This window comes from Echiichthys vipera, assembly GCF_963691815.1.
Source record: "Echiichthys vipera genome assembly, chromosome: 6".
Classification (NCBI taxonomy): domain Eukaryota; kingdom Metazoa; phylum Chordata; class Actinopteri; order Perciformes; family Trachinidae; genus Echiichthys; species Echiichthys vipera.
The window spans coordinates 24,702,979-24,717,493 of NC_139831.1; the positions used below are offsets into that span (position 1 = coordinate 24,702,979).

Genomic DNA, 14,515 nt, shown 5'->3' on the forward strand with positions numbered 1-14,515 from the left:
GTACATAATAAAATGAATAAGTGCTGAATTCCACTTAGCTGTTTCAGTTTGAGGTCCTGGGGCCAGTGTCACAATGATACTTTAGCCTGCTCTTAAAGGCCTTTACACACCAAGTCTGTATATTTCGTAAGCACTTTTTAAAGCTACTCTAATCGAGTCATCAAGCAGTGAGGATAATTTTGTGGTCTTCTCACTCCTTCACTTGGATAGTCTTAGACCCAAACGGTGCTAATTAGTTGCTAACATTAGCAAGAAGCTATCGTTTAGCTGCCTAGAGCACAATCAATACAAAATCTTTCAAACATCTTCTGTTTTGCGACCAGCACCATCCCTGACTCCAAGCTGTTCTGCAATCAGCTGACACAATATAGTAGCTCTAAATTCTCTATCTCTGGATTATTGACTTTGTGGTTAAGGTGAATCAAGTGAAACAGTTTATCAGAACCCATTTTGGATTAAGATGTTTTGCATGTATGATGACCCTAAATGGTCAAACCGCAAAAATCGACAAACAAAGACTGACTTATTTTAAGCCGCCCTAACCCCAGGACCCCACCATGTTTCCATGGTGACAGTGGGTGACACCTGCTGACCAGTGGCAAAAAACAGAAAACATGTCGCATTATTTGCAGTTTGCCAACAATGTTGTGGAGTGCATAATGAGAAGGGAAAGAGTTTTTTAATGAACCTGTTGAAACTTTTAATTTTTTGGCCGAGGAAACTGTCCTGTGCTGTGGGGCCTCATTGAAATGAATGAGAGGCTATGTTCTTCACAAAGTGCTCATGTCCTTCTTACCATGACTAACAACTGATGAGCCAAAGACCAACATCTTGACAAAGATCCTTGTGACTTTTTTTAACGAGTCGAAGCAGAGTTGATAAGTGCGTGGGAACTGACGTTTTGATCATTCGGGATGTTCACGTGGTGTTGTCTTCAACTTTTCTCTGTATATAGTCACCATGAACGAGCTCAGATCTGACCCTGATGAAAGCATGGCAGCCACAAACATTTAGGGGATAAAGCCTGGTATTTGGGAAAACATTTCTGCAAAGTGTTTCATTTTGGTGGATTTTTTTGCGCATTAATACTAAAACAGCCTCCACCGACTTAATTCCCCCCAGTTCGATTTCTAGACTTGTGGTTGACCGAGAGGCCCTGCTTTTCTTCCCTCTCCTCATTCTTCTTTATTCTTTCCATCCCCTTCCTCATCTTCATCACTTCTTTCGTCTCGGCTGGCTCCAGTTCCTCTAACTCACCCCTGCAGTGCAACGCCTTTTCCCTCTCTGTTTTGTGGTTTCTGTCCGTCTCCTATTCTCTCCATTACAACATTCACATGCTGATCTAGATCTCTCTCTGTACAGAGGGGGAGGAGGAGGAGGAGGAGGAGGAGGCAGAGGAGGGAGTCGCTCCGTAGCTCTCTGAATTCCACCTCACATCTGGAAACCATCTTCTTTCTCTCTCTTTGCCAATCTCTCGCCCCCTTTCTCTGTCGCTGTATGTTGTAATGTAAATAGCCCTGTAATCATACTCCTGCACTAAGCCTGCCGCACTGAGTGGTGTGTGTGTGTGTGTGTGTGTGTGTGTGTGTGTGCGTTAGTTAGAGAGAACTCTTACACAGAACACACTCGTACAACAAGCTGAAATTTCTTCTTCTTTTTCTCCATCTCAGGTCCTACTTGAGGTCCATGGGGCGATGAAAACAAAACAGCCGTCTTCAACTCTACTCACACACCTTTTCTGCGCGCACGTGTGTGTGTGTGTATGTATGTATGTGTGTGTGTGTGTAGCGACAGGAGGCACACGAGCAGTTAATTCAAGTGGTTTAAATGAATGATGATGGCCTATAACCTGAAGCTCTAAGTTTTAATAGAGCGTCAACAGAAAAATGGATCTCATTGCTCCAGAGTGATGTCTCGGGGGCAGCTGGTCTGGCTTCCCCGGTTTATCATTCTGTAACAGGGGGAAAAAGCTCTGGCTTTGGCTTTCTTTAAACGAGTCACCACGTCTTCGGCGGAACTAAGTGGACGGTGCCCTTTCAAAATAGACAGCTGAGGGCCTGACATCCAGCCACGTGGCAGCGCTTATTTTTGACCCCAGATTAAGCACATAACGTTCTGCTTTGAAATGCACACCAATTATGTAGCAAGAAAGGTCAAAAACACCTTGTCGGCCTAAATCTTCAGCTGGAGTTGCAAGAGAGAGAATCCCATATGTTGGCGGAAATTCTTCCCTCACACAAGAAGGTACAACTGAAAACTGTTGAAGCAAAATCCAATCCTCAGTATCGGGAGATCCCCAGAAATCTGGACTCATTATCAAAACTGTAACTTCCTCTATCCTCACCACACACTCAAGGTATGGTGTCATCACACTTCCCTCTCACTTTCACTTCAATAGAAGTCGGCGTGATGGACAAATTCACGGTTCACCTTGCTATATTTCACCATCATGTTCACTACAACAGTTAACCACCAGGCTTTTAACTGTAGTACTGCTGTTACAGATTGTTTGGGGGTCGTTTAGATTAAAAAGTTATTCCAATAAAGTTTTAAAAAAATAAACTTTTTCGACAGCAACAAACATGGAGACGACAGAGGAGATGACGATCCTGCATCTGTTGAGAAGGAGGCAAAATGGCGGACAGCGTTGTGGACGGCAGAGATCTGTGAGACACTAAATACGGAGTGTGGACGGAGACTTCCAGTCATTGGTTTTACAGATGAGAGAAACTGACAATGAACGCTGCTTTCTATATTTCACAATGTCCGTCGGGTATTTTAATGACTTGCTCGCTCTTGCTTTTCACGGCACTCTTTGTGTACAGTGCCCGATTTCTGGTGGTACTGCAACGTTTGGTCCGTATCAGTAGGCATCCGTAAGCTTGCAGGGTACGTGCAGAAATACAGACAGAAGATGATGTTGCTGAACAAGTGTCATAAACTTTTGATTGCCAGAAAGCTCATTTTCTTAATAATACAAAATCTCACAAAAAAATCTCATTGAACCAGAGCAATGCCAACTTCTAGGTTGGCCTACCAAAGTACAGTACTCCATTACTGGTGATTTAGTATTATTAAAAGGGACAGATTTTTTTTTAAAAGAAGCAGATATATCTTGCATTTTAGTCCCTACTATGGGTCCAAAAATGTCCCAGTATTTCTCATAATACAACAAACTAAGTTGTTTTGTTGACGCTCCCTGACTGTTATCGCCCCCAAGAGCCAAAAACATTATAAAACTTTTTTTCCATGGGTTGATCACAAGCCCAGAACACAGCGACTTGCTGGTTGATCCAATCAGGAAGTGCCAAAAACTGCAGTTCCCTGAGTGTCCACTAGGAGTAGTTTGCACAACAGAGCAGTTTCTCATTTTTAAACAGGCTGTTTTCACAGCTTAATTAAACTTATTTAAGACCTGGTACAAAAAAACACTCTAGTTTGTATGTTTAGCTCATATCTCCATGACTCCCCAACACTGAGGGGAGTTAATTATCAGGCTAGTTATGACTTTATTGGAGATTAAAGTTGGGTGTGGCCTCTTGAGTGACAGCTAGCCGCTGGCCCTCACTTCTCCTCGGAGGTAAACGTCAGACAGATGGACGTATCTCCCTCCCCCCAACGTCACATACATGCCCTTTTTTACTAAGAGGAGATGAGGCGGAGTCAAAGTCCGACAAGATGGCGACTCCCATAGGTGAGGACGATTGGATCAAGTTGAGAGAACAGACCCCGACGGAGAGGATACGTCCATTTTTTTATACAGTCTATGGTTAATCACTACTACCCTTAACTAGAATGTGGCTTGTAAAACTGCCTGAGTTCCCCTAATAATGCAGGAAGTGATACAGGACTCAGTCCCATATCAGCTTTCACTCACACACAATGCAAGAAACAAACCACAAACATGTACATGTAGCAGAGACCACTGAGTAACAAACTGAGCAGGACACAGCAACAGATAATATATATATATATATATATATATATATATATATATATATATATATATATATATATATATATATATATATATATATATATATATATATATATATATATATATAATTATGTATCAGCAGGTTAGTTTCCTCACAGAGAGCAACAGTAAACAGGACATCTGTGTAAAACCGCCAAGGGCTTGTTCAATGACCCAGTGACAGATGACCCGATCAGGCCTCTAATCGGTGAGGCTGTGACAATTGACTTGCGCACACGCACACACACACACACACACACACACACACACACACACACACACACACACACACACACACACACACACACACACACACACACACACACACACACACACACACACACACACACACACACACACACACACACACACACACACACACACACACACACACACACACACACACACACACTTGTCAAGCTTCAATCAGATTACCAGCGCTGATGCCCTTAAGCCCATGTATCCTCATCCAGTGTGATAATGCTCAACTCAATTTACTTTACTTTATTTAATGACTAATCTAACATCCTCATTGGTCAGGGCTGCCGAGGCTGCGCGTTTGCCTCATCGTTACAAAGAAACACACTTACTTTGTGCTAAAGTCATATCTTGGGAGGATCAGATCAGCAGATCCCGGATCAATAGGATCTTTCATCCCCTCACACTGGCACACACTGTTTTCTGAACCAGCCAGTGTCTCTGTTCAGGATTACAGTGGTTCCCACACAGTGAAAGATAACAGTTTAATCTGGACCGCCCTTGACCTGCTGCTACCAAACACCGAGCTCATACACACACTGTCACACGGAGGGAGTGTGTGTGAATGGCTGACCGTGAAGAAAAAGGATAGAATACCACTTTTAATTGAATCTATTAATTCTCAATTTGAATAAGAGTTACACAGCCAGACCTTGAAGTTTGGCTTATAAGGAAATGTATGCAAACAGCTGCTCTTGGATGCTGTTAGGCAACATTTAAAAGCAGATGTGGATTACAACCAGGGTCCTATTGGCAGATTAGCCAGTTTAAGCCTTTTCGCCCCAAACATAGGCTTACTTGTGGCATACATTCCAACCTGAAATACATATCAATGACCCAAATTCGTACTAGAATAATCATAATAAAGAGTAGCCTCTAAACTGACCACAACCAAATAAAAAAATCAATGTTTGTCTGGGAGTATAGATTGCTGGGAAGCCTTTATCTTTGCCAAGAACTTACAGTTCAGCCAGCTTTTTTGGAAAGTTAATAAATATACAGCATGGCAAAAACAACTGTCAGTCAGAGCAGCATGATAAAAAAATACAAATACGCACTGTTGGACATGAAAAGAGGGTAATTACAGCCAGAACCAGCCCACCTACATCGCCCCAGCGTTGCCAGTAAATCCTGATCCAAACAGAGACACCCCCTCTCCAACAACTTGCTGATTCCCAAACAGGACCAAAGCATCGCAGGCCACCGTATCGATCCCCAATCAAACGTCCTAACTCCCCGCAGCCCACTAACTCATCCCCGCGCACACAGAGCCAAAGTTTGCCTCTCTCGGAGCTAAAGTGCAGCTGGCGCTCGGCGTAAACACGGCGGGGGTACTTACGGTGTCCGCTCTATCTCAGACGGCCTCAGAGTGAACTCATCCTTCACAGACTGGATCCAAGACATCAACTCTGTTTAGCGGACTAATGATTGGATTATTTGTCTCAGTCCTGCCCTGCGTCCTCCGCACCACGGTGCTGCGTTCACAGGCGGCTCGGAATCTCCTAAATCCTACTGACGAACCAGTCATGGAGATGTTAAATTAGTATTAAAAATTGAAGGATACAACAACAGTAATTGTAATACAACATTATTTTTCATCACACTTTAGCTTAAGATATGTAACTTGCAGTTTGACAGCTCGATGGATTTACATTAAAGGTCCCATCTTGTAAAAAGCAAGATTTATTCAGCTACATATTCAATTATAAAGCAGTTTGATGTGCTATATAGGCCTGTCACAATAATATAATAATAATAATAACACAATAACATTTTAGTAGGCGATGAACTGTCCCAGAAATGATTGCGAGAATCGATGATATTGCCCTTTTGAGACCATTTTGAACTGATATGTTAATAAAGAAAGAAAGCATTCCTTTATGAGTCCCTCAAGGGGAAATTCACTTTTCATACACATACACACACACACACACACACACACACACACACACACGCAGGAACAGACACACACACACATACACACACGCACACACACACATACACACACGCAGACACATACACACATACACACCCACAAATGCGCACGCGCGCACACACACACACACACACACGCACACACACACAGGCCTCACATATGCACAAACAGGTCCATATACACATGCATTAACGGAAGCGCCCTGAGCAATTTTCAAGGTTCAGTGCCTTGCTCAAAGGCCACCTTGGCAGAGCCCAAGGGGTGAAATGGCACCTCTCCAGCCACCAGTCCACCCTCCTCTCTAGGTCAGTATGGGGACTCTAACCCTTCAACTCCCAAGCCAAGTCCTCATGGACTGGGCCACTGACGCATAATGGCATAATAATGTACACCCTTTCAAAGATCAATAAATGTTTATTTCTAAAGAATATTTAACACTAGAACTCGAAAAACTCAACAAAACAATAAATAAAATGGATTCTATTTTAACATATTGTATAGTTGCTACTGTTTTACAACAAATGCGACATATCGGCTCGCTCAGGTGAAGTGTGTTCACTTTGAAACCAATTCCATCTTTGTTTTTATATGTCCAAATCCACACTAACGTGTCCTCTAACTTGCTCCTCACAGGGCTCTCCTGCTGCACTCTGGGTAACGCCCTACACAGAAAAATGTAAATCATCATGGCTTGAAAAGTTATTGAGCTCATTAAATGTTATCATGCGATTAATTGATTAAATGATGTATTGCTTATTGCGACAGGCCTCTATATAAATACTTATATCAAATCAAATTATCAAATCAAATGTCATTAATCGAGCTGTCAGGACTTCTGTGCCATTGCCATGTCACTACTAGGCTATATATAGGTTGACTCTACAGTCAGTGGCCTTAATAAGGGTGCAAGGTGGAGACCGCAGATGCAAAAGACCCTGAAACACTGACCAATCAGAGCAGACTGGGCTTATTCAGGAGGGGGTCTTAAAGAGACAGGCACTAAAACTGAGATTTTTCAGACAGAAGGTGAATACAGGTATATTCAGACACACAGGATGAGAAAAATAATGTGTTTTTTGAACATTAAAGCATGAAAACAAGTTCCGCTAGAAACCCAAAATACAATTATGAACCTGAAAATAAACAAATATGGGGCCTCTAAACAAGGTCCATGTAGGCATTCAATTGTATAAACTATAGAAATAGAAAGCTATAAATCAGTTATGGTTAAAGATTTAAAGAGAAATATAAGACATATTTATAATATTTTCACCGTGTTACCAGACAACCCTTTTCAGCGGGAAACTCGAGCTGTTATGTCGCTCTCCTGAAAACAACCAGATTCCTTTGACATAAGCAGTAATCTTTACTTGCCGGGTAAAATAACTGTTTTAGTCAAAAGAGTCTGGTGGCTTTGAGGAGAGCGGAAATGGGTATAAAAGCTTCAGTTCCCCATCACAAAAGGCTGCCTGAATCTCAATCTCAATCACATCTCAAAAATCTCAAAAAGACAGCGTTTGTGACTTTAGTGAACTTTATAGAAGGCCTGTTTCTTCTTTTATGGTGATATTCCAAACACTCTAACACCAAGGATCAGTTGTGACACTGATATAATAAAATATTCATTGGCAGATTGAACTGACGTTTATTTCAGAAACATTTCATTTGAGGGAGATTAACTAAAAATAAAATGTTTTTGTTTATTATTATAGCAACTTGTAAACCCTGAACTTACCCAATATCAATAGACATTTTTTAGGAGTTTGAACCTTAAAACGTTGTAGCTTCTTCAGGTTTGACAGCCCACTAAAGGGTCCATAACACAGTGCCTGGATGTAATGACCAATAAGGATTAGTCTGTCATTGTATTGGGTCCTGTTAATTAGTTTACATTTTTACGAGGGACACACAAATGCACCTTGTACACAAAACTGAGCACTGGCCAACTGACTTCTGATGAGATAAGAAAATGATGCCCGCTGCACTAAATGTCCGTATTAACAAACAATTGAATCATGTATCAACACTGAACATATTTGCCTGTACAGTTACACAACCCAGCTACTAAAAACTCTGCTCCATCACACTTGATTTGTTTCTAGACTGTTCTCTGTCAGCTTTACTGGAGGAGCGTGTAACTGTGACTCTTTGGCATCGAGAGTATCAATCCACCTAAACTTCAGCTCCAAAAATCTGTGAACTGACTCAGGTTAAACATAGTTTGGTAGAAAATGACAGCTTTGTGTTTACATAACCTGAAGATCTATAGCACGTGACGTACTATTTGTTCTCTTTTTGCAAAGGGAGACAAACAGAAACCCCTAGATTCTTAGCAGTATCCAAAGTCTGTGTTAAAATAGTTTCAAAGTGGAAAAGTTGGATGGTTTTGGGATTAATGCTGACACCTAGCGCTGCGGCTGGGTTAATGCATCTCAAAAGGATCTGGAAAATGTTTTTGAAAGGTGCCATACAAAAAAAAGTGCCATGCTCCAAGTCATGTATATGCCAATGTGTCTACTTTACTTAATTATACAGTGATTCTCAGAAAATACATGACAACATCAACAAACGGAGTAGAAAAAAATGACTCTTTAATGCAGTCAACATCCCTATAAAAAAACATTAAAACAGAAAAATCATTTATCCACCTCATTGACTCATGTCACTCCTGCTCATTCCCTTTCTCATAATGAAAGCAGGAATAATATGAATCCTATTACAAAAAACACTTGACTGAAGATTCACTCAAACACGTACAAATGATGTATTATCCAAAAACACAGTTTGGATGGGAATCTACTGAAAGGAGGGGCGGATAAGTACATGACAGTACGTTACAGCCTCCCCGCCTCCTTGAACTTGCTCAGCAGTCCGTCGTCTGCCCTCAGGGGGAAGTACAGGGTCCTGGACTTGTAGAACTGGGGGTCCGACTGCAGGTTTTGGATAACGTCTGCAAGGAGGTGCGCCCGCTCCACGCCGCAGCCCGGCGCCTCGTAGCCCAGCTTGGTGAAGTGGACGTGGAGGTGGTAGTAGGATGGCTGGTAGTGCAGGTAGACTCTCAGCTTAGTGGCTGGGAGTTGGTAGTGCTTCAGGATGGTCTCCTAAATCACAATCAAACGGGTACGGTCTTTCTTTCTCTATATTTGACATTAGGAATACATTCAAGACGCTCCAAAAAAAAACCTTGTATCCTCACCTTGCCTTTCTGGAAGATGTTCTGCAGCAGCGGCAGATGATCTGACGTCAGGTCTCTGAGACTCCTGACGTCTCTCTGATGTACGATGGCAATCAGGTACAAATCATCAACCTGAAAGAAGAAGGCAGATGTTGTGAAACTGCATCGTCCCCCCTTAGAATCTTTGAAGGGACAGTCTTATCCATAGTCAGTGTCAGTATCTACAGTCAGGGTTCCTACAAATTTTCCATTTCAAAATTCCAGACTTTTCCAGACTTCTTGGAGGATTTTCCAGTCAATATTAAACATCTGAATACCAATTGTTAGATGCTTTTGTACATAAATGGTTTTAAAATCCAACTTTTAACACATATGTTAAATTCTGACTATGTATGCCATTATGTTGCCACGTAATTACAAGACATTTTTACCTTGTAGCTCATATAAGTGAATGAACTCCAAACCGAGACATGTTCAGCGTACAGCCTTTTATTCAAGCTAAATGCTAAAAGGGTGCTATTAATAACTTTGAACCTGCAACACTACAGACAGTAACAGTAGGGATGGACAATAAACCAGGAGTTACCAAAGAAAACATCCGTCTTTGCTTCATTGACTATCCGGCTTTGAAGTCGTGATGTAACACCCTTTCAAAATATGATTTCTGGTTCCAAACCTCGTATTTCTACAACGCAGCAGTGCCTTGTTCCCCGTCGTTTGAACAGATCTGAACGTGATTCATTTGACCTCTTTCTTATGGATGAAAAAGATATCTAACTGACATTAGAAGTGATCTTAATTGTTTACATGAACTGCCGTTGTGTCAGTTTTGTTTCAACGGAGCGCTTGGTCCCTGAAATTGTATTTTGAAAGGGTGTTACATCAGACCGTGTTAAACATACTAGTAAATAAATAAAATAATGATAAATAAAGATTAATTAATCAATTAGACTGGAGGACAGGCACTGGAGCTATGCAATGTACTGCTGTGGACAGAGTCACAGCGAAATGTGTTTAAGCTACCTCTTCTCTTTAAGATATTGATTTTTGAGATGTGATTGAGATGATATTTAGAGTATTTTCTCACCTCGCCATCAGGCAGCCTTTTGTGATGGGGAACTGAAGCTTTAATACCCATTTCCGCTCTCCTCAAAGCCACCAGACTCTTTTGGCTAAAACAGTCATTTTACCCGGCAAGTAAAGATTACTGCTTATGTCAAAGGAGTCTGGTTGTTTTCAGGAGAGCGACATAACAGCTTGAGTTTCCCGCTGAAAAGGGGTGTTTGGTAACACGGTGAAAATATTATAAATATGTCTTAAATTTGATTTGATTTTTTTTTTTTTTTAGGTGGCTAAGAAACGTTTGGCTGCTGCCCTGTCCACAGCACTGCATTGCTTAGCTTTGGCCTGCCATATACAGTAGGTAATACAGCACTTCGTACGTATAAACCCACTACAAAAGATCAAAACCATCCCTCTAAAGTATGGCTCTCAGAGGTCACTCTGTTCTTTCTCATCCTCTCTTTGTGTAGATCAGAGAGTTCCATATAAAGCGAATGAACAGTGTTTTAGACAGGACGCGTTATCAGATTAAACTCTTTTTAAACACGAATTCTCATTTGCTTCACTTCAAATGTGCTCAGATTTGGAGCCATAACTTACTGCCACATGACATTTCATCAAGTTTTGTGACAGTAAAACAGACTCCAGCAGTCATATATTGCTGCAGCACTATCAGCCGCTAAAAGTCAAAAGAAGCTTTCACTGAATGGAACAGGTAAAATAATGCTGCTTGTGTCGCCTTGGATATTTTTTCCCAGTTAAAAATACATGATTATCTTTCTGAAAATGATATCAAGTGGTGGTGAGCATATGTTTATTATCTGGTCTTAATCATGCATGTGCAAAAACTTGTCAGTTGTCCCTAACAACATGCCTAAGGTCTAAAGTCGTGATCTTTGGGTTTGATGATGTTTGAACAGCTGAGTTTGAACAAGATATATGTAGCCCTGAGAGTATAAATGTCTGAAATCGTAACATAACATATATTTCAAGTATCTCTCGTCCTGGGATCTGGTCAATATTTGTTGCCACTCACCTGTTTCTGGTCCCATTTGAAGTCTGGGAGGAGGACAAAGCCCACTCCTGGGTCTGGATCTTCATAAACGATCCTGTCAGCCTCTGCCTTCTTCTCCAGGATGTTGTAAACCCACTGAAGAAGTAGTTATGGTGAGTGAATCCATACATTATGTCACCAATGCAAGCGTTGTCACTACTGCACTAGAGGGGGAGATTTGGGGACACTGACCTGCACACTGAAACTCTGCCCCTGAATGTAGGGCAGAGTGATGGACCGATAGTCCTCCCCTGTCTCCTCCACCAGGAAACTCTCCTGACGCTGGTATTTCTTTACATGCTTCTCTGTGGCCGGACATACAACTGTCGTCTTGATCTCTGCAAAACAGGACCACTATATCACACTTTGGTCGAGCTGACGGCCAGATACCGGGTGTCAACTGAGTTTTAGGGACTGTACCGTTGAGCTGAGGGGGAGCCTGGAGCCGATATGTGCTGTAGATGTCGTTCCTCATCTCCAGCTTCAGCCTGGAAGCACTGAAGAGTTCTGCCAGGGTGTCCTCTCTGATGGGAGTCTTCTCCAAGATAACCACAGCCTCCTGGTCGGCAAGCTGGTGATGACACATTCAACCATTTCATTTCTGCCTCTCCTGATAATGACTCATTATTATCAAAACAGCCGTTTCTAAGGATTTCATGCACATTTCTATATAACGGTAGTCATTATTTACAGTCAAGCACTATCAAGAGGACTATTATTTTGAAATATTTCACCGGGAACTCCATGGTCCTCTTAGATACACTAGGAAGAGAAGACATCAGTTCAATTGAATTTTATTTATAGTGCCAAATCATAACAAAAGTTATCTCAGGACACTTTACAGAGTAGGTAAAGACTTATTTATGATTTACATGGACCCAAAAAATCTTTCTGTAGAGTACGGTGGCAACAAAAACCTTCCCTTTAACAGACAAAAAAGCCGGACAGACCCAGCTCTGTGGAGGACGGACATCTGTCTGCACCGGTTTGGGAGGAAGAAAAGGAGAGAGAGAGAGAGAGAGAGAAAAGACAGACAGATGGACAGAGAGAGACAGACAGACACACTTCCGGAGATGCAAGCAACCAAAGAGTAACAGTAACTATAATAAGATCTATAGTAATGTGAATATGACGTATATGTTATGGCAGTTAATACAGCAGAAAAGTGGAAACAAGCACAGTTAAGGTGACAGAATATGCCAATGATAGTAGTTATGGTGGCAAACATGAACAATGATGAGCAGCGGCAACAGCAGCTACGGTACAGCGAGACATACAGTTTTTTACATTTTCCCATCGTCCTTGAAGAGTCAAACACATGTTTCAAAAACAGAATGGTAATTTTGTAGTTAAGATAAGAGCAAGCTACTTCTCTTTGCCAGTTCCACCTGAAGCTAAAGAAGTTGATTTCCAAATTCTGAATGACACTTACCCGTGTAATGACTTCTTGCATCAAAGGTTCCACTTGAATTTGGATATTTGTACTTTTTGTAACTCGGACATTGTAACTATGGAACATCTTTTTTTTGTTTCATCTCTTGTAGATTAACTCAGACCTTGGATGACTTATAATGATCAAATGATTCCAGTTTTGACATGACATGACATAAAGTTTGGTCTCCCACCGGAGGACAAAAAAAGTCAAATTTGGTATCAAATCTCATTATTTTGGCAAAATACTTTGAAAACAAATTCCGTTTCTGAAAATCAATTCCTAGTTTTGATGTATTTTTTAAATGAGATGATACTATTTCAAAAAATGTGTAAAATATTGTCTAGTTGTTGTTTTTTTCATTTTAGAAGCTTATATACCAGATATATATATGGATTTATTATTATTTAACTCTGTCAGTAATGTATTTCCTTTCTTATTGTATGTATCTGTTATGGGTGGCTCTCAGCTGAATATGATGTATGCTTTTTTGAAAAAAATATAAAGAAAATACAACAAATTAACTCAGAGCATGAGGGTATAGGGCGATATTTCTCTTTTAGGGGGAAAACTGACATATTGGGAGAATATATATAGTAGTTTTGTTTTATTTTATTTTGATTGATGACTCTAAAATTGCCCGTAGGTGTGAATGGTTGTCTGTCTCTGTTCGTCTCTATGTGCCCTGTGATAGACTGGCGTCCTGTCCAGGGTGTACCCCGCCTCACGCCCGATGTCAGCTGGGATCAGCTCCAGCCCCCCCGCGACCCCGACCCCGGGATAAGCGGTTGAAGATGAATGAATGAATGAATCCAGCAGGTAAACCAGATTAGACCGTCCTGAGCCACTCCCACTCCAGAAGGGGGCGGTCAAGCGCCAAAAAAAAAACACGGAAGAAGAATGTTCCCGGTTCCCTACACAAGTCCTCAGACCACTTTGAATCATAGACTGTATACATGTCTGTGCTTTGAATGAACACAATACGAACCTTCACCAAACATTGCTCTACGCCGCTTTACCGGAGCTACAGTTAGCTAACACCTAACAGCTCATTTCGGTTCTCTCGCTTTAAAAGAGCCGTACCTTCCCATGGATGAAGAGGTTTTTCTCCCGGGCAGAGTCACTCAACACTTTGGATGTTTTAAACTCAGACAGAATATTCTTTTCCCCTTCTCCTCCGCCATTCTCACTGTCCGTTTTCTTCCTCTTGACCTCCTGAGGGGTTTCTGCAGTGCCTACACTGTCGGCTTCACGTTTAGTGGCGGCGTCCGCCATGTTTGCATCTATGGACAAAGATCGTCTGTGGAAGAAGATGACTCACTCAACGCCACTCAGAGGAAAAGCCTGTTTAGTTGGCTACTAAAAACAAGTTTCAGTGATCACATTATGTTCTTTGATATGGAGACACCAGCGTCTGTGATGATTTACTGATGCCATACATTTGAACTGTGATTATGGGAGATTTTAACTAAGATTTACTTTAAAGCAAAACACCACCCTCAAAATGACCTTTTGTGTATCTCGTTGGGTGAAACATGAGTAAGAATGATAATCATTTTAATTAATTACATTATTTATACAGCATATTTTCTAAGATTAGTTTTTGGCAGTTTTCCAAGCCT

The 14,515-nt window shown here is 41.3% G+C and overlaps 2 protein-coding genes across 2 annotated transcripts in view; both read right to left on the reverse strand.

The window, feature by feature from the left end:
• The window catches only part of LOC310948598 (uncharacterized protein), a 67,361-nt gene extending 61,722 nt beyond the window's left edge, over positions 1–5,639 (reverse strand). Inside the window, exon 1 of the mRNA XM_083915778.1 lies at positions 5,574–5,639. Coding sequence (XP_083771904.1) covers positions 5,574–5,638 — 65 coding nt within the window. The 5' untranslated portion in view covers position 5,639. The remainder of the gene's footprint in view (positions 1–5,573) is intronic.
• Positions 5,640–8,786: 3,147 nt separating this feature from the next.
• On the reverse strand, positions 8,787–14,168 carry dcps (decapping enzyme, scavenger; the record flags this gene model as incomplete). The annotated part of the gene is made up of 6 exons (XM_083915454.1): positions 8,787–9,271; positions 9,367–9,477; positions 11,444–11,557; positions 11,654–11,799; positions 11,882–12,032; positions 13,977–14,168. The coding sequence occupies 6 exons, from the start codon at positions 14,166–14,168 to the stop codon at positions 9,005–9,007; spliced, it is 981 nt and encodes a 326-aa protein (XP_083771580.1). The 3' UTR covers positions 8,787–9,004.
• Positions 14,169–14,515: the final 347 nt, after the last annotated feature.